Raw genomic sequence first — 25,162 nt, 5'->3', positions numbered from 1 at the left:
GGGAGCCGCTTCGATATGAACCTCCGGACGACGACCTCGCTATGATCAACAGGAACCGTACATGTCCTCCGTGCCGATTGCGGGACCATCTTTCCACTGCCTTCTCAACTTCTGGCTTCGACCTCGCATCGCTACCTGCTTCATCAGAGGAACTTGAGACCTGGTGCCCCTGTAACTTTGCTCTGGCCTACAAAACGACGCTTCATTTCCTCGCCAATCTACCGTTCCCGTATATCCACCCGTTCTACTCATCGCATCACTCAACCCTCAACAAGCGCGATGACATTCTGTCGATACTCATTCGGTCGTGGAATTGGATGAACAAGATCTGGAACGGAGGACGCATGCCAGGCCAACAAGAATTTGTAAAAGCTTATGCGGAGGGTTGGTGGAGTTACGAACTGAGCAAGACGCATTGCAGCGGGAAGGATTGTCCCCTTCTTAATATTCACGAAGTATATGCTGCGAGAGGCCTACGTTTTCGCAGAGAATACCATGTTCCGTTTTGGGCTCAACCCCTTGATTGATGATTTCCTACGAGCCTCCAGGGCAACATAATACATGCCATTGCGAAAGCGAAGGTGTCGTAAGGCGCCAAGATAGAGCGGATTGCCGCCCTGCGCCGTTTGACAATCTGACATCATGTTTGCCGTCATTTTCAGTATTGCCCTGACTGTGCCAGGCAGTTGTTTGAGTATCACGACGAGCTGGTACACATAACTATAGGAAGAGCAACCACCGACTCAGAGAGAAGAGAGCAGCGCGAGCACAACGCGAGGTCGGCTGCCGTCCGCATTGAGCGCGTTCACACCGGGGACTACTAATTCATGCGGCAGCATGAAATCCATCGCATACATCCATATCACGAACAAGAGATCCAGGAAGCGTAGCAATTTCGATACCGCGCACACTACAATCACACGTACGCCTGACCTCGTACAACAACGGATCATGCAGAAGAAGCCGCAGAACAAGATGATGCTTATGCCCGAAGACTAGGTAGAATTGCATGCACCACGTCGGCGCACCATGCAACATTAGCCGCGGCAGTCACGGAAGTCTCGGGTCATTTCGTACATCGTATTCGGCGATACCGCGGGGGTAAGACGTCAGGATAAGCTTCCACATCGAGCTGCACACCGCTATTCATAGAAAGATCGCTGTGGAAATAGGGTATACTAACGAGGCAAGACGTAACATGCTCGCAATCAGGTTACCAAGGCAGCTAGTCGCGCAATGTAGCGGTGGGTAAGCGTAGAGTGGTCGCCAACGTAAAGACCTCGAGTTATCCGCATCTTACCTCTTCTCATCTGTCCATTTGCAACATTATCGAAAGAGTGTTTATCTCCCTTTTAAATAAACATCTCCTCCTCGCAGTCATCATGAGGTTCTCTGCCATCGCGTCTTTCTTTGCTGTTGCCGTGGCCAGCGCCGCGGCCGATGTCACGCCTCGATACGATGTCGACAACTTCTCTGCATACTGTGTCGCTGACGGCGGACTGTGCTAGTACGTCTTCTTTTCATGTCACTCGTCGCCCATCTAACAAGCGCGCAGCTACGACTTCGAAGTTCGTCAGCATGCGAACGGCGAGACGATCCCCACAGAATGCGACACATCTGCCAAGGGCGATGGAGCCCTTCCGAGTGTCTCCGAAGGTACATGCAAGAGATCTTCGCGCACTTTTGCCGTGATCAGGGAAGAGGATGGCAGCCTCAACTTCTCCGTGAGCCAGCAGATCACACCGATCTCCTTTACGGTCGGCAACCACACCATCTCCGCGGACCAGATCGAGAAGAAGGACGGGCAGGAGACATACGTTGGGCCGAAGAGCTTCGGCCTGTACAGTTCTTAAGAGAATAGGGAGAGGAGATTGAGAGATCCGCGAATAGAAATGAGTAGACTTCTACATTATCTTCATTCCTCAAGCAGTGATGCCTTTGAGTCTGGCTTCATGAATGAAGTGCTGCCGAAATAGTCTTGTCTACCCAGACACGAAAGCTCCGACTTTGAAGAGGAGGTCTTGGTCGCTCGCTCATGCTGCATGCTCAGCTGCAGGTGTCCATAATCGCAACCCCGGGTAGATGTCAGCGACTGACCGCGAGGCGTCGCTTTCTGTGCAGGTTTTCTTATTGACGACGCGCAATATACAAGTGGATATCAGGTAGTGTTCGCAGCGTCCCTCGTGGGAAAACTGCGGCGTCTCGATCAGCGAACGTGATCGTCATCCAATCATTTTGGGGACTAGCATGTGCGACAAATTTTGCAGCACGGATAAGCTTGCTTGTTATCAGCGGCGGGGCAGAGCCAAGAGGTAGCCTGGATGCAGACGTGGGCTGTGTCGGTGTGAGAAGTCGGCGTATACCGTGACCACGAAGAAGTAAGATCATGCTCACTGCCAGTACCTCAAGCACGTAACCTGGAAACCAAAAGCTGCTTCCAGACATAGCGACGCGCGTTTGTAGGTTCTCATGATCAAAGCGTCTACGCAGTCAACGACGTGTATGATGTGTGGGTAAAGAACTGGAAACGAGTACCAGTGAAGTATGCGAAATCTGGGACGGCAGCTTCGTTGCAAACCGTAGTCTATAATCGATTGTTGCGGACGTCAGCAAAGTACAAGAAGCGGGGCGACGGATCAGCACGGTTGCGGAGAAGGAACATCAGTGTGCCTTTGAAGGAGACGCTTTCGTATGGCAATAGTGTATGGGAACGTAGCGGTGACCGCATATCTGGTGGAGATGAAATATCTTGCAAGCAGGCGAATAGACTAAACCCATACTGACACTGCCCCGGAGGTTGAATCAGCGTTGAGAAGCATGTGTCTTCCGTGCTCGCCTCAGCCGGCTGCGTCGAGTCGGCGTCTCCAACGAGTAATGTACAATTCCAAATGTTTAGAGCCGCATATGTGGCCGCTGGATGCACATCCGAGGGTGGTGTTAGAAGACCCGAACGCTGCAGCCGACAACAAGGTCCTATGTCAGAAGCTGGGAGAGTAGCCATGCCGACAACCATCACCATCTGAACAAGACCTGACACTAAGCGCTGTATCTCTTCACCACCCGAAGAACAAACGATTTGCGCCAATGCTAGTGCTTCTGACATGTCCCTCCTACTACTAGCCTGACGGCAGTCTGCAGTAGTTACCTGAGCCGGGACGAGGTTTCGGAGCGCGATAGAACGACCGAGAGCTACATCTGGATGCGAAGACTGACCGGACTGCGCGGTCATGAGAAGCACCTGATCTTGGTGGGTGCGACATTGTATTCGGGTTATCGCGCATGCCAGGATGGGTGAGACAAGCGTTATTGCGGCCGTTCGTTCAAATACTAGTCGGATATATTGGTAGATGAGGCATTACATTCTTCCGCGACATTGCTTTCCCAGATCTCATATCCTCTTTCCAGCTACATCGCAATAGTTGCTGGCGTGAAGATGTGTGGTGGTTGGGGGAAGACCTCATGCTTTGACGCCGGCAGCTGACAGAATGTGAAGCGGACTTTAGGGCTCGATCGGCTTTCGTGTGCAACGTGCGATAAGGCGGACTATACGATGCGACACAAGTCGTCTGGCTCGGTCGCGCAGGCTGGGGCGATCTGATGAGGTTCGTTGTGTTCTCTTGCTCCAGTCAATGCGTGAGGACACTTGGATTAGTAGTGGCTAAGCAGATACGTCGCGCAGGCCACAGAGCCAGCGTTGCGCTGCTCCTTCGGTCTGAACAGTTGTTTCAACATTCATTCTGCCTTCCGTTCCTGGCGGCATGAAATGGCGATGCTGACGGATGTGCCCTGATCGCACGACTATTCACGCTATCGCAATCATACCGTATACTAAAGCCTAACGTCGATGACCAGCTCGAGCTAGGACTAGACAGCAGTCTGAGTTGAACGCGCACTCTATCTCATCACTCCTGATCGCACGATTGTCAGAGTATGAAGGCGTCGACATCATTTCAAGAGTCCGCTAATATCTGCCATGATGTGAAACCAGTGAAGTATTTGAGAATATTGGTGCGCAAAGCGAGATCTTCGATTCCAGCGTTCGGAAATCGGTCCCTGCGAACCTATCAAGTAGCTGGGTAAAAGGGTGAAGTCTGAGTCCGAAGAAAGCTGACGAAGATGCCTTTGATTTGGAGAGCGCGGGGCTGCACAGGAGTCAAAAAGCCCCAGTCACCTGCGACTATGCGACCTTGCCAGGCATGTGTTGTGTGATGAGACAGGAAACAATGTCGGGGGCTGCATAGCACTGACATCACAGTAAATACATGACGATCCATCATGTAGTGAACACCTTCATGATGCTTAGTCTTGACTCGTCGACATACGATTGCGGTGGCCTTTCCCTTCTCTCAACTTCTTGAGTGAAACAGAGGCTATCTTCACGAACTCCTCAAGCCCGTCGCAAAAGTCGTCGCGAATTTCACCGCTCTTGGTGCCCACTTCTTCCACGGCAGTTTCGACAATCTCCTCAGTCTCCTCCTTGAACTTGCACAGCTTATCGTCAACCACTTCACCAAGCTCTCGTATGCAGTCTTCCTTGATTGTATCGACATCGAGCTTGTGGTCGGCAACCACGTCTTCAAACTCTCCCTCAGCTTGGTTGCGTAGGCTGTAAGCTTGGTCATTGGCATCAGCGAAGATTGAAGCCAAGTGATCCTTGGCAAGAACTTCCAGGCGGTCGGCTATGAGTGTGCCGAGGGAAGGCGAGGGTTGGGGCGTACAGCTGGCTCTGGGGGGAGGCGACGAAGACGGTGTTTGTCTGGGAGCAAGGGATCTATGGAGGACATCCGGCAATATGCTCCTGAGAATGTTGGGCAACATGCTTTCGACAATGGCTGGAAGCTGAGCCGCGACGGACTTATTGACGACGTCTTGGAAGGCGAGCTGGGCACTGGCGTGTAGAGATGGGTGTGCACTCGTAAGTTCTGCTTCCTCCTTCTCGAATGGCGAATGAGGGGATGTGCCGGGTGGACAAGGTGAGGATGTCGCGACTTCTGTGGGCGACCCTTGATCGTAGTGCGGACGTTTATGAGGAGGCGATGCAGGCTGCGAGGGTGGCGTAACTATCTTGCGTATGAGTAATTGTCGAGGAGGTGATTGTGTCACGAGGTAACCTACCACGCCTGGGTCGCTTTTGTGATGCACCTGCGTCTACCGCGTTTGTGTACGAAGGTGGTGGTTGGTGGTCTTCTTCAACGGTACAGAAGATGGCCCAATCCGCGTATACACATCCATCGGCACTCTCAGAGACCCCCGAAAACGCTCCCAATTCTTTGAACAGGCGTTCTAGAGGAAGACGATTGTTGGCGTGCACCCAATTGTAGTCAAAGGTGATATCGATCGCTGTAGCTTTCGCGAGGGCAGCCAGGCGGTGGAAAGGGGCCTCATATCCGCTCTTCGATGTGAAGGTACTGGCTGAAGAAGGGCACCTGATCACGCATGGCTTCGCGAGCGTGAGAACCAATGCTCTTATTTGGGGATTTCCGGCGCGTGCGATGGAGGTCAACTGGTCGTGGGAAAGGGACGTGGTAGCATCGCTGAGCGTAGTTGCGTCGCGCATCAGGTTGTCAGCATCATAGATCAAAGTAAACGTTTGCTCATCATCGAAGCCATGAATGAAAGTCGTGCATTGTAAATGGAAGCTAAGCTGCAATGGCTCCTCGTTGTACTTCACAACCAAGACACATGGTGACTGTGCAGCAGGGTCCGATCTCACGCTTGCCAACACGGGCACACCCTTTTTAGAGACAAGCCAGCGGACCATGGTGTAGAAGTATCACTCACAAGTGATATCCCCCTTGCGATGAAGCAAGCGCAAAGGAAACCCACCCGCCCGGGCTTTTGACGCGTTGTGCGCCGAGAGCAGCCCTGACTCGTTGTGTCCAGCTCGGCGAATGGTGCTGGGTGTAACGGAAGCGCGGTGTCGGCTCGTGAACTGCTGTCCCCGTCGTGTCCGCACAACCTGTGACTGCTTGAGAACCGCCCCTTTGACGCGTGAGTCGCCGACGCGTGGGCTGTAGGCCGACAACGCCGCGCGCACGTCAAAGGTCCCGGGGGATGGCGGACTGAGGCAAGGCGACAGGCAGGCGAAGAGGACCGGGGGCCAGGAGCTGACGAGAGACGGTGGACGCGGTTGACGGCGGCTAGCAGGTGAGGTCGAGATGGTTGGGGACGATGGCGGTGATGGTGGTCGGAGTCGAGGTCGCGCTCTGAGCGTGTCGGTGGCGAGCGCTGCACCTTCCGGGGTCGGACTTTCCATTTCCCCGTGTGGACGCTAGGCCTTTCCGACTAGCGTGACGACACCCCCGCCGTTCCTCGATGCTTACCATTCTTAACAACGTCAAGGGCAATGATGCTTGTTACACACTCAGCGCCCATTACCATCACTTGGTAACACGACGCGATATGTATTGTACCAATACGATACACATCAACACGTGCGCCGCTCGTAGTGCGCGGGAGGCAGCTCTGATTGCAAGTGCAGTTCCCAGCACATCAGCGCATATAACAGCACGCTCGCGCGAAGAAGAATGGGCTACTTTTCGCTCGATGACGCCCGGCGCGGTATGGTGGGGAAAGTGACAACATTCGGACGCGCAGCAAAGACAGGTGAACATCATGTGTGGCCTTTATCAGATCTGCGTTCTGGATCTACAAGACGAAGAGCTACGTTTTGTTGTGAACAGCGTATAGGGGTATCTCAGATCCAAAAAAAATCAAGTCTCAAACAGGTAACAGCCCTCTACCAGGTGTCTCAAAGGTCGTAATCGAAGTTTAACACGTACTGAGACGAAGAGCTACAGAGCTAGCGTGGATCTGATGCTTCGAAGCGTTCCTGTGGCAACACGGTCATGGCATACATATCCCCGTCCCACAACAAGCGATTAGATTTCGTTTCTGAATTGTACAGTTCGCCAAGACTACGGCCTTCGCCTTTGGAATTGCGCAGGTACCATCGAGTTATCTTATTTCACCGATGTAATGTTAGTTGAGAAGATTCTCATGGATGAACTGCGGTCTCGTGATATTGATGAACTGCGGGTTTGCAATGCTGCAGCATTGGCAGGTTCTAATAATTCTGATCTCTCTTATTTGAGTTGAGGAGTACTTTTGCGTATGTGATGGTAATGATTTCTTGATGCTTAGGGCCAATTGTCTGCGTTCTTTCAATGCTGTCGAGAGCCGTTTGAACTTGCTGCTACTCAGGGATACCTGAGGTTCATCAAGATGTTCATGATTGATCGGGTCTGTCACAATAGCGTTAAGTACGAGTCGGCCAGACGCCTCGCACCCGTAAGCATTCAGACCTGCGATCGTGATGCAGCGACTGCAGTAGCGCTACATCGGTTGAATGCAGCCTTTGACGGTGCCTTATGGAGACGATTAAATGCATTTTTTGACACACTCAGCCTCAAACACTGTCATTCGTTGTACCAACATGAAACCGACTCCTTTAGGTCGAGCCCTAAGTGCGATCAGACTAGATCAAGTCCGCAGTTCAAATCGCCGGTGACTAGTCGCTTCAGAATACGAAGAGACAGAAAGGGTGAAGAAGCATGTCGAATATAGTGTGGTCCTGATGCGTGCTCTGATGGAAGGGTGAAGTTAGCTTCAAAAATAGCTGGACCAGTGTAATGCAGATCGACGATGAATGGTTGTAGAGTGTGGAGACAAGAGCGAGGCAATATCAAAACTTTACAGTTATAGGTTAATCTGCTGTATCGGGGACTGAATATGCGGTGCACTAGATGCTATCGTGGAAAAAGCGATACCTCTTGGCTGGACAGGTGCGTTAAAGTTACTTCATCCACAGTTGAAGACCACGAAGACGTATTTGTAGCACTAATGGGCGATGAAGAAGAAGGAGCAGGCAGTAAGAGGATCGTACAAAGATTGGCAAAGTGATGGTGTGAGAGTTTAGAAGAGCGTGACAGGGCAACATGCGCACGATGTCTCGTAAACCAGCGACGTGTTCAAGCGTCCCCACAAGTATCGAGTGCGGCAAACCTCGGATCCAAACGGTCACAGAAATCTCTGCACGATTTACTGTCGCCGATTCACCACCAGAGAAGACGAAAAGCACTAGTCTTTGCCCGTACCTTGCACTTCTTTTTAGGGTGAGCTTTCTTCGTTAGCTCGTCTATCATAACGCATGCTAAAATTTCCTCCTTCGTAGAACTGCGATTTGTCTCTGCCTAATGCGAAACATAGAATATCTGGCGAAAGAGCTGTGAGGTCCTGTATGTTGCGTCAAACTTTCGCACTCTTGCATCAGCAAAACAAACGACGAATCCTGAAGTCTCAGACCTGTCTTACTCCGCCCGCACCGTTATCCGAACTGTCAGTGAGCTAGGCTTTTACACAAAGAGCTTCTCGAGTCCAGAATGTCTTGCACTGTCGTGATAGCACAGATTTTGTCGGAGAACCTGAGACGCTGAGGTACGAGAAGTGTCCCGCGCTTCGTCTCATAAGCAAAGGCCACACCATGGAAGCTAACAAGGACGAGTGTAGTTGGCACTCATGGACAGCATGGCTTCATACGGCAATACCTGCGGCACGGTCGCTATGTCTGACGGAGATGCGATTGCTGAGCAGCGATGCATACAAGGAACAGCAACAGCATCGTTTTCGGTTGAGTTACAGACTGCACAGGTACTAATGGTCTATTATCTTTGGGTGTATTCTTTGTTGTCCCGACACATCTCTGCATATCTGCTGGCTATTTCTACCTCCCGGATTTTGTCGCTTGTCGTCTCATGGCCGTGAAACACTCAGCCAGGCCAGACATTCGCTTTGGTGTCTCGAGCGTCGCCTTCACCGCTCCCTTTTCTTGGTGTCTTCCATGCTGAGACCCCGTGACGAAGAGACGCCTGCCTGACCAGTGCAGGGATGCTGATGTTGAATTAGTCCCTTCGGGGCGTGGTGGTATAGCACGAGCATGATGTATGGATCTTCGCGTGGGCAGATTTATCGCTTCGCGCGAAAAAGGAAGGCTTTTCTGGCGTCACTGGTAAGTCTGCCTGCTTGATAGTCAATGTAGGCTATCACAATTCGAACAGTGTGACGTTCATTGATGCCTACAGCCGTCACGCAAGCCAGCCCTAATTGTTTCTAATAGTCTCATCATCCAGCAGCGACTATGCTGAGCTTGACAGTAACAGCTTGTTCAAGTGATGTCTTCACCATCACTCACACTACCAGTACTACTGCATCTTCGACCGCGAAGCGCTGCCGCGCGACCACTACATGATATGCTGCGAACACGCGAAATTTTCCACATTCACGTTTTCACCGACCCAAGTTAACCGCTTGCAGCGTTCAAAATATGCATATTCTGAACCTTCCTGTAGTCAATTCAGAGCCGGGGGAGATATCAAGACTTCCTTCCGCCCCAATGCGGCGGCTCATAGTCCCCTTTGTCCACTCGCGGCGCATCAAGGTGCAGGTCCTTGATAGCCAGCATCAAACATCTTGCGACCATGATAGGCGCGCGTTATCATGACAGCACCTCTTCCCGCACCCTGAAAACTCCCGGTGGGGAAAACCTCTTCACTCTACCTCTTCAATTGCACTTCTCGGTTACCATGTGATCCAAGGTGGAAGTAATCTATTGCAAAAGGTTTTATAGCAGTGGTGTGTAAGCACGAACTCTTCCACCTGGCTGGAAACAAGGCTAATCGCCTCTAGAATCTGGACAAGATTTCACCCAGGTATCTTCCATAGAAGGCCTTGACTTGTTTTAAAGCTGTAAACATTGGCGTTTTGCGTGAGCGGTGCGCGCACAGTTGGCCTGCTGCACAAAGTGGATGTTACGTGATATTATGGAAGAAGAACGAGACTTCAAGAATTGGAGCTGGGAAAAGGTTCAGATACCATGATGCTATAGAAGTCTCAAAAACATCGATACCATCTGCACGGCTAGAAAAGAAGAAAGCTGATGTGTCAAGACATCATGCAGACGTGCCGTCTCTGACCTTGAGATCAAGATATCATATGTGGTGGGTCTCCCGTCGAAGCCAATCTCATTTCCAGACCCCCAATTGACCATACGGGGTCTTGACAGACCGGCCGTTCGCGGATTTTGCGCGGCAAGATATAAGCAACGCAAAGATAATGTTGTTAGGGCCACTGCTATCTATCAGCATTTGCATCGCGGAATTTGAAGACACTCACTAGAATACAGACATGCACACGTCGCCAATGGTCCCGACGTGGAAGCCAAACGCCGTTGGCTGCCCATGCTACGTCAATCAAACCCGTTCCAATGACATTCCTCTTGTTCATTCGCCGCACTCTCTCGGTGCATATCTTTGGCAATGAGAGGTATGTCGATGGCGTCGTCTGGTTATGCCGTCGGCCATTCCGCTACCAGCCTTCCTTTCATGACTTCTCACCATCATCCCGATGAAGGTCTGGTGCCCAGCCCATGGCCCGAACATTCCCATACGTCTCACCGGCCGGGCTACGATGCAGCAAAATCTGCGTTTCGGATGCTTGTTCGTCCGTCGTCGGCCTCGACCTCGGCGGTTCGCGCCAAGAGGAGGGACATGCCAGACCTAGGGCAATGGTGCACTTGCAGAGAAAGTAATGTGAAAGCTGCACAGTGATGTCGCCTGTGAATAAGAGTACAGTATTTCTCAAGTGAGTCAACTGCTCCAAGTTTCTCTGCACCATGAAGGCGTCGTGCTTTTGCTGATCAGCTGTGTTCATCTTTGAGGATCGCAAATCACTTGCCTGCGCCATAAGGCTGGCTTGCATTTCATGACCGTACGGTGCGACATTCTGCGCTCCACTAGCCATCAGGACGAGCCGGAGGTTGTCGTTTTGGCTCAGCAGACGCATGCGTCGGAAAAGCACTTGACTGTGGACTTCGGGCCCGTTGACAGAGAAGACTACCGTGGGCCGGCCTTTCTTCGCATTCACTTTGGCGATAGCATCAACTGCAGCCTTGGCCAGATGAATGGCGCGATCGGTACTTGTTTCCAAAACCAGCAAAGGCTGGGGCGGAAAAGGTGTGGACAAGACCCGGTTTACCACGTCGTTCACCTCGAGCATTTTTGCTTGGTCCTCGATTGTGTCCCCAGCCCTTTGCGCATTAGGGAGAGTATCTTCGGTGAAGAAGATAGAAGTGTCAGTGCCCATGCTGACGATAGCCCTGTTGTTACGTCTAATGGCTCGGTTGTTCACCACGCGTCGTTGAGTTGAGTTGGGTAGTCGTCTTTTGTAGTAGCTTGTTTGGATCAAGGCATTGCGGTCAAATGTCGCTTGTCTACGCGCTGTAGCGGTGTGGCCTCTCACCATACCAATACATCAGGCCAATTACCGAATGCTCTGATGAGAGTCAGACGGTTTAGAAAGCGGATACAGGATAAATCGATTCGTATTGCATATAGGTTTCTTCGCGTGCGCGTCCGGGGCCTGTAGTCGTAAATCTTAGAGATGTCATTGGAGAGTTGATGCCGCGATGAAAACACGGACTAAAGTACCACTTGGCCTACTGGCAATACTGTAAGGCGAGATGCAGACAAAAGTCTCTTTTACGCGAGCGCGAGATAGAGTAGAATAGTCACGTAGTTACATGCTGTGAATTGGAAGGCTCGCATTCTACCTAATTCAAATACTTCGTCCTGCTTGACCGCTGGTTTCATATTGTTTTTTGTCAGCCTGATCTCGTCTTGAATTACTGTCACGGGAAAATTCTCTTCATTTGGACAGTGACAATAGGCCGGAATAACGCCTGTAATAGATCGTGGAATGCATCCCTTCCTCCTGCATTCTACGCAACACAGATCTTATTTTTGAAAAGCTCGATCTCCGCTATCATATGTTAGCGACTACGCAAAGCTGTCAAAAGATAAGGAATTCTCACCTTTTCGCAAGACGTCAGCTTTCCCAAGCCGCCTCTCGACGCTAATACCCCGATATCCGTACGCACACTGTCTATTCACGTTCTTGTTGTCTTCTAATCGCAGCTCCAATAAGAGCGGCAGTCTCAAACAGCTGCGCTATCATCGATGACGGTGCAGCGACTAAGTAGATATGGGGACAAGCAAGCATCGTGGCGGCTTGGAAGGAGAAGTGTAGCGCCCGCAACACCAAGCAGTCTCTCGAAGCTCCTCTGGGTCATCGCTTCATTCGACTCTCGAGTAAGGTGGTGGTACATGGCGCTTGAGAATGGAGCCACGTCTTCCAGGTCTGTCGCAATGACGATGACACAAATATTGTCGTTGCAACCTAGTAGCTTCACCCTCTTATGCAATTCGCCACTGTAGATCTAAGAGCTCTGTACAGATAAGCACACGATTTGCGTACCCTCCCTCATGTTCTGCATAGCCATCGCGTCGGCGATTTGCCTCAGAACCACCAGAGCGTTGTCTTCCGTCGAGTCCCGGAACAGCATGGTCTTGATTGGAGTCTTGACTGCCTGCAATTGTGCCCGAAACTTTTCCAGACCGTGTTCTTGAATGTCGGAAGCCGAGTCCCCGTCCACGGCGCGATCGGGAGAGCTGTCTCATGGAAGTAAATTAATCCTTGTGCTTCCAAACGCGACATGCGTGGGATCTGCTGTTTAAGTGGCGCGAATGGCATCTTCCGTCCGTGAGGTGCTTGCGTGAACATGCCAGCTCGTTGTGCTGATTGCTTTTATCGTGGGGAGACACGCCTGGATTACCCCGTTGAGCCACTCTTACGTGGCTACCGATTCGAGAGTACCCCGACCGCTATGAGATGGTTGCCAAATCTCACTGATGTTGCCTTGCCGGAAGAAGTGGTAGTTGCCGAGTCCGGATGAAATGAAGCGGTAGCTAAAGGTCCAGACTTTTAATCCTGATGCAGTGGGAGATGCCAGACAATGGTTTGAGCAAGTTACAAGACTATGTATCTGTGCCCCGTGTGGTGAGACAGCGTCTGATGAATTAGCGGTCTGTTGTCTAGCAGATAGTGCCAATTACCTGGGACATATGGATGTGGGCTCGAAAGACTGGTAAGAGGGGCCGGGCGTCTCTTTGTACTAAGGGAAAGGCAACAACTGATCATCACTGAAATGTCATGGCGCGCTTGGTGAGACGTATTATGAATAACACCTGGCATTTGCTGCGCATACCTTACCATGGACGCGTGGCTTACCATGATGCTGAGCTTACTTGGTACAAACGATCGGCGGATAGAGCGCATGTTCTTCGAAGCACCTTGCGATCATTGCACAATAGTAAAGACCGTGACATAATTCATCTGACTTTGATCGAGTCGCTGCCTGAAGGATGCTTGAATTGGCTTAGAGCACATCAGTCGCTTTTGTAAACTAAGTCCGCGTAGGTGTGAGGAAGAAGAATGGTCTTGCATTGAAGATGATGCGATAGCGAGCGGTAGAGAGTTTTATGAACTTAATGCGTTCTTTGCACGTCGCAGTCAGACGAATTGATCGTGTGCGCTCGCTGTATGATACCTAGGTATAGTCCAGCTCCGAAGCTTCGCTAAATGCTTCCACAAATTAGCTCATAATAAATTAGCACACCGCACAAGTATAAGTTGAGCTTCGAAGCACCTCTTCTAATTCAACACCATTCGCCTCATACCAAACGAGGATTCCAGTACGAATACTAGAGCTGTATTCGAGGAAGAGATTGCATCCCTGAACAGCATTATCTAATACAGCAAAGTGGCTCATATGGCTTTGTGTAGGGTGCGGATTGACATGTTGAGACCATTACAGGCTGGAATCCGCGCGGATACTCACGTTGAGTCCAACACCGAGCGTGAAGGGATGAGGAACGGAGATCTCGCCAGCAAGACGTGCAAAAGTGCGACATGCCAACGACATCACCAGAGCTATTGAGACATGCTAAGTCTTCAGAGGGAAAGCGACTTGATTGTGGGAGTACGAAAGGAGCTTCAGCGTTGCTGGCGGCTCTGTTCTGACGCGACGCTGGCGAAACTGAGTCGGCACTAGGCCTGTTCGAGTTTCGCGCGTCCATCTCCCGCAGAGCCTCAAAGCTTGGGCACCCTGTCATCATACCTGCAGACGGTAATGACAGTATGAACAGCATCGCAGATAGAGATTGTCTTTCTTCTGTCGACTTGCGAGCTCGAAAGCAATCTTGCCGTACGAAGCTCGTCGCGCGCGGAAGACGCTGAATGCGGCAGGCATGTGGCTGGTGCAGCCGAGCCACAACAATCCTGACTCAGCGCGGGCACCGAACCACTACTTCCGCTACGTCTGAGCTGCGACTTGCGCCCACTCCAACACCTACACTGCTCCGTTGTCACTCTTCCCGGACATCAAGTTGCCCTTGGCATGCGTCATCAGCTCCAACTACATCTGCGCTCCGACCAAACGGCCACGCGCAAAGTCACCCACACCAGTTGCCCAGCCGACACCTGCAGCGCTCGCGCATCGCCTTCAGTACCGCGAAAACTCCCAGCCGACAACCCTGGCAGCTTCAACCGACGCGACAGCTGTGCGCATCATGTCAAATTCCGCTCGCCATCTCTGCGCAAGCTCCATGATGCCTGCACTGTCATGAGCAGCGGGCTGGCTCTACATGTGCGTTCATCGAGTGGTCGCTCAAGCGCCTGACTGATGCGCTGCAGTCATCTCCCGGTCATTAGCGCAGCCGCCACTTCCAACCAAGGCACCGTATGACCGTCCACCGTACGCGCGCATTCGATGTCGACGAACGAACGCCATTCACACACAAATCCCCGCTGGGATATCGCACATTCCAGGCCTATGGGGAACTCCTCGCACGCAACGCCTCGTGCGCACCTCTCACGACCCTACGGCAGTGCGATGAGCTGGAAGCTTTTACAGCTATTATGAGCGCAATGAACGGCACTATGCAGGCGTCTCATACGGCCTTAAGGCCTACACACCTCCGCTGTTCGCTTGCACCAGCGCGCAACTTGTCAGTCTCTTGCAGGACAAGCGCACGACCGCGAGACATCCACACAATGATGCGGCGTGAGGGAAGCAAGGCGAGCGGATACGAACAGAGGCGGCTTTCCACATTTGAGTGCGGCGAGGGCGGAGAGGTTGGTCTGATCAGCATCAGCGAGGCACCAGCCATTGCTGCGGAACTGCTAGTTCTCGCGATACACCCGAGGTCACAGCACGGATGCCTTCCCAGTAGCCGCCTCTCGCACCTTCTACCAGCACCGCCCGCGCCCGACCCAACAGTCTGCTCCGTCATACCATCGATACGAAGGCCGCGCCTCCCGAACCTGTCGAGCCGAACACTTGGAACGTACAAGAGATCCACATCGTCGCCGGCCTTCCTACGTCGGGCCACGAGGCTGATCGGTACCGCATTCGCCTTTCCCCGCCGATTGAATGGATGGTCTGGCATGAAAGGTTACTGATAGTCCACTGGCCAGTTCACATATCGCTCGGTCAGACAATGCCATGGATCTTCGGCTACAACGCGACTGCCAGCACCGCAACGAGCCCATGAGGCGCACTCCTCTCGCCCATTTGCCATGGGTAGATACAAGGCAGCCCTGTCTCAACCAGATTGTTCAACGCTGCCACCATCTCCAGCGCGATCGTGTTGCTCTTGACCAAGCCTCACTGCTGTTGCATCCCCTGAGCAGGCTGTCAGGGCTTTCATTCGAAATGGAGTGGCATGTCTTCCCTCGACGGCTACCTGAAGCACGACATCCGCCATACGTCTGCCCGATGAGCTTTCCGAAGAGCGGCAGTCGTCGTACATGGTCGTCGCACACGCACGTCGCATAGCGATCTTGTCGGGTTGTGAAGGGCCAGCCGCGGTGCTGCGCGAGTCGTACGACATCCCGCATCATTCCCTATTGCTTTGCCGGATCAATACCCTCGGTCAAGCCGAGCAGCAGCGGTGGCGCATTACCGCGTCACGAGGTAGGTGGGAAGAACATACGTGCGATGACGTAGCAACGACGCGACGAGTTCCCGGTAAGTCATGGAGCTGGTAAGACACCTGATGTTATCTTGCTTGGTTTTGGTGAATTCTGATGCGCAAAGCCACGGATGTTCGATTGAAGAGGCAGCAACCAAGGTCGACTCAGATCCCAGCGTCTCTGATGTTAGAACATTTGAAGAATGCGCGATGACTTCGAGCCGGCGATACCCCGAGACCCACGCATTGAAACAACATCTCTGTTGCGCTCATACGAAACATCACTACTTTGCTGACCGCCAGCCCATTGCAACGAGCGACTCACAACTTCTGAAAACCATATGTACCCATACAATCAGGTCCTCTCGCAAAAGAGAAGTACCGCCATCACAAGGGCTTGCTGACCGCCGTCTGTTCCAGCACAGCATGTCTGTTTCTGTTCCTGAATACAAGTCCACCTTCGGCATTTCTTGGTGTCCCATTCGGGGCAGGGTCGACTTGGCCGCTCAAGGTACAACACACTACTCTTCTCAGGCTCTACTGCCGTTGGCGCCATGGTCAATCTACTTGATCAATTCACGTGCTGGGCGATCAGTGCTGTCAATGCATTGCACCTCGACTGATGCAGATCTAGACATCGGGGTAAGGATCGGGAGGTCGAACTTATCTTGCGAAAGGCGTAGGTGATAACCTTGCGAATTCATAGGTGATAGTAGACTATACCACTCGGAATGCACTACCAATCTTCCCGTTCAACCCTTCAAGCTCCGTTGAAAGGTGATGTGACGTCCGTTCATCCGCCAAGCCGCAAGCGCGAGACGACGGGACTTATGGAGACCACGACACAAGCACGACTGCTACCACCACGCTGTGTGGTCCAACATGAATGAAGAGCATCTATTGTCGCACGTTCAGGCCCAGCGATGGCGATATAAGCATCTAGCCAGACACTTCAGCTGTGTCATCGCATCTATCATCACCGTGGGCTTTGCTAGCATGTTTGTTCAATCTTTGATCGGTAGCACATGAGTTTGTCACTACTTCAAAGTCAGATCGAGGTAATCAGCGTCACTCCTGTCGCGATCCTGCCCCTCGTATCCAGACAACGTCCTTCGAATGTCGCAACTAAACAACGTCTCCAGCAGGCATTACGAATGTTATTGTATGTCCAACGTCATAACAAGTCGTCAACGTCATCAGCATGGATGAAGATTCCGCGGCTGCCGAAGGTCAGGGTCAAGTTTAGAATACGCCCAGCAGCCTCAATCACATAATGTTCTGCGTTCACCTACTCAATGCTCAGCAAGCGTTCTTCGGCATAACGAGACAGTGCCATCCTCCGTGCGTTTCTCTTTCTCACTGCACAATGTTGACCACATTCAATCGCCATCCACTCAGGATGGTTGCGTATAAGTTGACAGAAATAGACAAGGTGCACGCAGCCTCATCACTCTTCATATCACAACGCGACGCGCCTATCCACTAAGGGATCGACAGTCTGCAATCCGCAAATGCCTCAATAATCACGAGCGCAGTCTCTCCTTTCTGTGTTCTGCGCCCACAGACTGCCTACGACGAAGACCTTCTCGGTCCCTTATAACATCGAAGTGTTGGTTGCTTTTGTATCCCGACCGCACACTTGGAAGTCGTCATTAATTGGATGGATATCCACACATTTCATGGAACCTCGACCTTACATCAGGCACGATCATGATCCGTATACTGCAGCAAAAGAAACTAACAGACAATTCATCGCGTCGGTCGTTGCGAACGACGAAGACATTTGGGCGTGCTCACAGCACCGAAGATCTTTCGTCCTATATCAAGTGTAAGGCCGCGGCCTCAAGAGTTGCCGTTTGTATGTTGAGGGTGATTCGACCAGGCGAGTATACATACTCGCTATATCATTGCTTAGAGGAAATAAGGGAGGACTTACATCTTGTCCTACCACCCAAACAGTCACAAAGAGCGTTGGCCTGGTGCCCCCGTTTCGCATCAGCTAGTATGCCCAATACATCCAACTTACCAAACCAAATGGCAGCTGCGCGGGCGCCCGCTCTTCCCTGGGATCTTCCCTATCCCAGCTGCCTCTGCGGTGCTTTCCAACAAGTGTATCGCCGACACCGTTCAGATTATCAAAGAACATTGACCGCCACCGTATACGAAGCGCAGGTACATGGCTAGATCGTCTGTATAGACTTGCTCTCGGCGATTAATCTTCATACAAAGCTACCGCCACAAAGCGCGGAACCGGCGTGCTTAGCCTTGCGACTATAGAAGAGAACAGCATCATTGTTTGACGCCCGCATTAGGATCTCAATGCACCGCGAATGTATCATACACGCACCCTCGGCATTGACAGTAGCTTTGTAAGAGAAGCCCGACGTCGGTCGGGAGAGCGCTGCACAGCTAGCCTCAGACAACTATTGTCATCCACCTTGAACATCGAGGCCCCTCGGGCGGGCCTGACCGCTTGCTAGAAGAATTGCGATAATACGATGCCTTTTTGGGACGCGAGGAAAGGCGTGAGAAGGGGGCTGTATCGCGAGCGGTCCCCAACTACCGTAGACTGCTGGCTACCTCGTTTGATCCGACGACGAACTCCAGATATTATATCTCACAACTCACAATTTCAATAGCCACACTTTGCGAGCGCGGCCGGTTCTTGTATAGGATTTTGTTCAAGACTACTGCTTTCTATCAGCACGTTTCCGGAACGCTTGGTTGGAGGCGAGAAGACCGCATCATCTATCAAACTTGAAGTCGTGAGGCCGAGCAGCTATCACACCAGTTTCTACATGAAGCACGGAAATGAAGCAGTGCGTCTTCACGCACGAAGGCGACTATGCTGCGTGGTAGTTAGCCTACGTTCGTATCCTTGCCGAGGTTGCCTTTCCCGCTAAGATGTTGTCTTCATTTTCTTGGTGTAATTTTGGAAGAACAGTACAGGATATCAGCCTTTACGACGCCCCCGTTCTCATGTATGCTTTCAAGTCTAAGACACAGGTCAACGGGGTAAAGCACAGCACGGTGCTGTCTTCGAGAAGAATAGGCAAAGAGCAAGAGAGTGTGAATGGAAACGAGTGTGAGCGAAGCCAGAGTCGAGATCATCAAGAGAACAAGCATCGTCTAGACGTAGAAGCACGCAACGATGACGATACTAATCACCACTCGCGAAGCCGTGCACTTACCCTCGTTGAACCTTTATACTACTCTGTTATGTCGTGACCGTGGAGGGCGTCGCATATTCAGTCTCTAAGCTCGTAGCACACTTAATCGCGAAGACGCACGCGAACTAGTCTTTAGTTTGATTGATGCCTCCCTTCAAGCTCATGCTGTGATCATTTCGTTCTGCCATCAGAATCCTCTCGTGTCCTCGCGCGATCGAAACAGCAACTCGTAAGGAGACCAAGATAAAGAGAGCACAAAAGCGACTCAGCAGTTTTCGAGAAAAGACATATCTTCAACAGGACGCGTGTCGCACGAGCGACATCACATTCCGGCAAAAGTCACTATCGCAGCTGGGCGACAAGGGCAGCAGATAAAGACCAAGTAGGCGATAAGCTTGCAGAAGGTCGTCCCAATCGATTAGAAGCTGTTTGAAGAGAGATCGTGGGTTGAATGTGGACTGCAGTACCTTGGTCGCGCGAGCTCAAGAAGAAAAAGGCGTTGGATGTCTTCGTCGCTGGGCACGTAACGAAGGCGTGGCCAAGCTTGTGAGAGTTGGGCAGCCTACGTGAACAGACTTAGTGGGGTAGAGAGAATGACCGGAAAAGAGGAGATACGTATTCGCACGCGGGAAAAGGACGAATTGGGCGCAAGCATTGCACGACAAAGCAAGACCGTCGAATCATTGCACGGCAGTACACATCGAGCCATTGAACTCGGTTCCAGAATAATGCAGGACGAATAAGAGAGCCGTCGCAATATTTGACTTGGGGAAGAGACATATAGCAGCACGATGATGAATAAAGTTATTCTCCGTCGAGGAAGAATGTGTAGCATAGTCAAACCCTTGATTCAAGTCGTGATGATTGAAGAAGGTATGCCCCGGGGTCGCGAAAGTACCGCGATGACACTGACAACGGCCTACACACAACGAGCAATTCTTGACTCACACGTTCCCGGGGACAAATGTGAAGCTGGTTGCATCACATCAGATGACCAGAATAGATGTAACGAGCCGAATTGATTCAGATAAGATCTGCGCTGTTACAATGTCCACGAAGAATGACGGAATGCTAAAGAGCACAGGTGGAGTTTTCATTCATTACCGCCAAAACCCTTGCATATACCTGTCGAACGGATTTGAGTGCATGTTTGCCAGAATCTCTTGTCACCTGAGACATGACTATACGCCCCTCGGCGGTGTCGCGCCATTCATCTATTCGATGGCAACAACACCGTGACTGTGTTCATCAACGAACTTGCGCGTTGGATGATCGCGATGGCGGTCGCGACGACAAAGCGGGCGCGACAGCCCGACCCGTCCGTCAAGCCGCAGGCTTGTTGGCGATACATGGAAGAGTCAACGGAGATGCTTCGATGGCCCTTGCGCTGAGAGCTTGCGGAGTTGATGGAGTGTCGCCAGAGAGTCGCTCGCTTGGAGGCCATGGTGAGGACGCGAAGGTGAGGGAGAACGAAGCAGTGACCAAGGGAGCGTTTAGGACGGTTCGGACAAGCGATACGACACTGCTCAACGAGATACCCTCAATAGTGGCCACGGTTCGATATGACATGTAAGACTGGCGATCGACCCTGGTGCACCCGTCAATCCTGCCTTGCTAGGCCATCCGCGACGATGATGGGATAGCGGGGCGCTTCTTGCATGTCGAGCGGGTCGACACCAATGCCGTGTATGCGCAAACAGGTTGTGGCGTTCCAGTGACGATGCGCAAGCACTGCCTATCCCGGAGACAACAACCGAGCAGACGTCTGGTCGGTATTAGTCCTTTGGTGTGAGTGAGGCTGTGTATCAAGCGTATAGCTCGTATTCCGGGAGAACATCGCCGAGCGAGACGAGCCGTAGCACACTCGTGCTGTGTGTTGCATGGCGGAGAAGCTTGAACCGGGTGAACGCAACTGGAAGAAGGACGGAGTCAAAACAACGCAGGAGTACGAGCGTTCGTGTTGTACTCTTACGACCACCAGCGATAGTCTGCCTGAGCGTGTGTCACCTGCCGCAAGCCCGAGAACACACGCGCAATCTCATCGATCATCACCACCAGCTGGGACGCAGATGCCGCTACACCAGCGTCACCTCATCTTGACCCCTGCCCGGGGCGAGCACTGTGAGGATCCATATGATTTGGAGCTGGCCTCATTGCGCGTTCAAGGATCAATGCGACTGCTTCGACTTCAAGGCGGGTCCCAAGAGCATCCCCATCTTGGGTCGTTGTCTCAGTCTCATTCGCGGCTCGGGAGCGGTGAGATGTTGCCTTCGATGGACTTGCTGCGATTATGCCTTATTATCAAGCTGTCATGCCCAGTGCAAGATGCCTCGCGTCTTTTATGTTCGTCACGGTATGACCCATGCTGCCGTCTGAGAGGAGATATGTGGGTGGTTCAGGACGCTGAATCGCGGAGAAGCAGGCCATCGCGGAGAAGGACGAGATGTACAAAGGAGGCGAGCAACGAAGGGTGGCAGCGATACAGGTTATGGACAGGTGAGTCGCGCGTACTGTCAGAGCCTACCACATCGACATTAGTAAGGTGTAGGAAGATTGCTCGACGGGTAAACTTACTGCGACCCATGAACAACCGGAGATCGTGCGAGGCTTGGCCATCCTCATAGTCCGGCGTAGAACGACTACGCGCGCCTGAACAAGCTCGTCCATTGCTCTTCAATCGCCTCTTCGCCGCCCGATCCTGTACTGTTCAGGCCACTGAAGCTGGAAACGGTGTCGGGTTGTCAGGCTCGAGCACTCTGCAATGGGTTCGCAGGGAAGGATGCACGAGTAGACACTTGGCGACAAGCGGCCGTAGACAGTCGACCTAGGCAGGCAGCCGGGTGTCATGCTGCTTCCGCCCATTCGTATGTGGAAGCCGGACGCGCACGTGTGTGGTCGACAGGATGATGGAGGGCAGGCGAATCGAAGCGCTTAGTCGTGTTGCGTATGCTGTCGAGGCTGGTGAATGCATTGCGTTATCGTTCATCCGGCGGCGACTAGATGCGCATTGCTGACGTCGTCTGCGGCAAGGGATTCGACACGAAATAAAGCGGTGGCAAGGCGTAGCTTCTCGTCTTCGATCGATTTATGCTCGCGAGGACGCGGCGGTGGCGGGATCGAACGGGGAGGGATGGTGAGAGGGCGTCATCCCGTGGTGCCTGCATGTGCGTCTCATGAGGGCTGCTAAACAGTCAAGAGTAGCGAGGGCATTGACAGAGCACATCTTTGCCCGCTCAGCGTAACTCTAAGTCATCTCTCCCGGAAGAGGAAAATACGGTGGTATAGTTCTCGAGTCCGCCAAAGAAGGCAGCCGCGCTGGAGTGCCTGCCATGCATCTGGATATTGTTGCCGCCCATGACGACCTGAGAGGGCGTCTTATCAGCACAAAACTGACCTCCCGTGAGACACTAGCGAATGTGTTGTCCGACGGTCGCATGTCCGCCCGTCGCTTCGGGAACCAGTGGTGAGGTCTTCGATGTTCGCTCGGTACGCCGGGGTGGAGGCTGAGGACGCGCCATGCGCGCCGGCGAAACGTAACGTACGAAGGCTCGACATGTTGAGTATGCTATGACGCCTGAGTATCGTGAAGGTACGGGTGCGGTTGGAGGGCTCTGTGGTAGTCGACCGCACGAAGGTGGGTATGGCGATTTGGCAGGGTGCCATGGATGAAGCTCAACCCAGGATCACAATGATCACATTGGGCCCCTGGGGAGTGGTTATCAATCTAAAGTTGATGAAGCCTGTATTAACATCTGCTTACCATGTTTCGCAGCTACAATTGCCCGGGTAAGGTGGTTGTGCGCAAGTTGAACCCTCTTCGTACGCCGAAGCGTGTCCTTGGGTGCGCAAGCGCGCGAAGTCGCTCTTCGTCATGTTGAACGCATCGGTCTACCGCTAGATTGAATGCATGTGACTGGGCGATGTTTGCGATGGACAGAATCTGGTGCGTGCGGTAATGTGCGTCGCGTCGTTGTGATGGGGGCCGTGAATCGGTCGCTGTGATGGGGTCGAGGGCGTCTTGTTGAGCGGGGCGGCCACTGACCAATCGGAGCAGCCGGAAATCCCTCGCGCGTCGCCCGCTTGCGTGCCCGCCTGATCGCCGCGCAGCAGACGCCCCTCCACACCATACGGCCACACTGGACCCTGCCCAACATTATAGAACTGCCACTATTGTCGACTGCTCATCCTTTGCCACGATGGACCGAAGCTTCTCGCCTCGCGGTCTAGGGGCTTTGCCGACAAGAAGGCGCCTATGGATCAGACTGAGGCCCTGCGAGAACGCGTAAATGAACCGCCTTCATCTCGGTCTTGGTATTGAGCCTGACTGACGTATGCGTGGAGCGGAATGTGATAGTACTCAGCCGAAGGCCTGCGAGGCCTTGCGCACGGCATGCACTTCCACTACCAAGATTTCCAGCTTCCATTATCATCGACGTGATCAAGGCGACCTTGTGGCGTTCAGCGCCTCGCCTGACAACATCGACGGCAGACGTACGTTCCAATAGAACTAAACTGGCCTGCGCGCGTACACGTATATCGAGGAATTGCGAAACTTAACAAGCCATGACTACAACAGCTCAGCGTGCAGTCTTCAACCATGTGACATCTGAAAAGAATGAGTTAGACTATGTCTACATTAAAAGAGTTTATACTGTCAACAAAATCGGGCGTGTCGACGAGCCCTTACCAGGTCTAGAATTGGTGACCATCTTAATCCCGCCTCTAGCCCTTCCGATTGTCGCTGGAGGTGTTGTACGCTTCGATGCATCTTGTCGTGCCTTGCGGAAGGCAGAAAATGTCGGCTTACCTGCTCCTATATCGATTCAATGTTTTTGCTCAGCATGATGGTCCAGCGTGTCTCGATTCACCAGGCTTCCAAGGTTGAATGTGCCCAACGATGCGTATTCCAGTGAGACCCACGACCCATCCACCAAGGCCATCTAAGGCTTTCAACAAAGAGTTCTCTAGGCTCGTCAGGCTTGTGTCCAGACTGGCGAGCCATCTTTTACGCAGCTTATCTTTGAAGAAAGGACTTGAGCTTATCTACGACGCCCGAACTCTCTAACATCAGCTTGAGCAGCCCACTATCGGTGGCGTTAGGCTGGTGTGACGTTCGATCGTTGGGCCGCGATGCCCCAACGCAGCCGTGGGCTGGCGGAACTCTTCTTGTCAGGTTTGCGCAATCCATAACCGAGAACCAGAAGGTTCTGCAGGAAGGTCGATGTCAACGACTTCAAAGACGACCGAAGCGATGCACCGAGTATACCTCGCTGATGAGTCCTTCACCAGCATGCTTCTCCCGTCCTGAGGGAACGCGCTAAACGTCCGGTGTTGCCCTCCTTGACCCTAATTGTCGCTGTCACTGATGCTGGCTTCGAGGACGCTGCCGAGGATGAGATATGAATGTCATCTATCAGGCGGAGGCTTTGTTCATCACATCAATCGACCTCGTCGCATTGTGATAACGCAACCTGAACCGTGCATGAAAGTTCCAGAAGGAGCCAGATATCGGTCAACGATGGTCTCAGAGTTGGCGAAGCCTGCTCTCGATATTTGCGTCGCAGCGAGGACAATGTGAGACAGTGACTGATTAGTATCAAACCCACGACGATCCGCAAAGGTGTCTTCCTTTTCTAGCGACGTCAAGAGGTGCGTCGCGCGCGGCAGCAGGATGGAAGATGCACTCTACACTGTCATGCCAGCCATCGCGACACTCGCTTTCATGGTGAAAGATGAGCTCGATCGCGATTGGCAGACGGAAGACTTAGGCGCGAGGTGCTATTCCGAAAGCCTGTAATGTAAGGATGCATCGCGCGGGAGGTTGGATCGACCTGTCTAAGGACCTCGATAGTCCGCCTGATACACCATCAACATTATCTAGCTTCTTGAATTGAGTCTTGATTAAGACAAGACGTTTCGAAACCTTTGATTGACGGAATAGCGATGGTGCGGGGCGTGTTGCCGTGATGGGGCCGAGTGCGGACGTGCTGTGAGCGTATTGTGGGGTGCGACCGGGGAGTAGCTGGAAGTCCCCAGCATGTCACTCCCTCGGCGCGCGACAACAGCGGCGCAGTAGACACAGTCTCCATGCAGCAACACTTGGAATAGTGGCTGTCATACTGCCTC

The 25,162-nt window shown here is 52.5% G+C and overlaps 3 protein-coding genes across 3 annotated transcripts; 1 reads left to right on the top strand and 2 right to left on the bottom strand.

Annotated features, from left to right (window-relative positions):
• Nucleotides 1-1,382: 1,382 nt before the first annotated feature.
• On the top strand, nt 1,383-1,853 carry J4E85_011641 (uncharacterized protein; the record flags this gene model as incomplete). Its single annotated transcript, XM_051475842.1, has 2 exons — nt 1,383-1,501; nt 1,556-1,853. The coding sequence occupies 2 exons, from the start codon at nt 1,383-1,385 to the stop codon at nt 1,851-1,853; spliced, it is 417 nt and encodes a 138-aa protein (XP_051320357.1).
• A 2,446-nt stretch (nt 1,854-4,299) lies between these two features.
• J4E85_011640 (uncharacterized protein) lies at nt 4,300-4,818 on the bottom strand (the record flags this gene model as incomplete). Its single annotated transcript, XM_051475841.1, has 1 exon — nt 4,300-4,818. One exon carries the CDS (start codon nt 4,816-4,818, stop codon nt 4,300-4,302), a length of 519 nt encoding a protein of 172 aa, XP_051320356.1.
• A 5,641-nt stretch (nt 4,819-10,459) lies between these two features.
• J4E85_011639 (uncharacterized protein) lies at nt 10,460-11,139 on the bottom strand (the record flags this gene model as incomplete). Its single annotated transcript, XM_051475840.1, has 2 exons — nt 10,460-10,553; nt 10,769-11,139. 2 exons carry the CDS (start codon nt 11,137-11,139, stop codon nt 10,460-10,462), a joined length of 465 nt encoding a protein of 154 aa, XP_051320355.1.
• Between the last annotated feature and the right edge of the window lie 14,023 nt (nt 11,140-25,162).

The sequence above is a fragment of the Alternaria conjuncta genome (genome assembly GCF_024043145.1).
Source record: "Alternaria conjuncta strain BMP 0040 chromosome Unknown scaffold_39, whole genome shotgun sequence".
Classification (NCBI taxonomy): Eukaryota; Fungi; Ascomycota; class Dothideomycetes; order Pleosporales; family Pleosporaceae; genus Alternaria; species Alternaria conjuncta.
The sequence above is the reverse complement of the archived record's forward strand: the minus strand, read 5'-3'. Positions and strand labels throughout refer to the sequence as shown.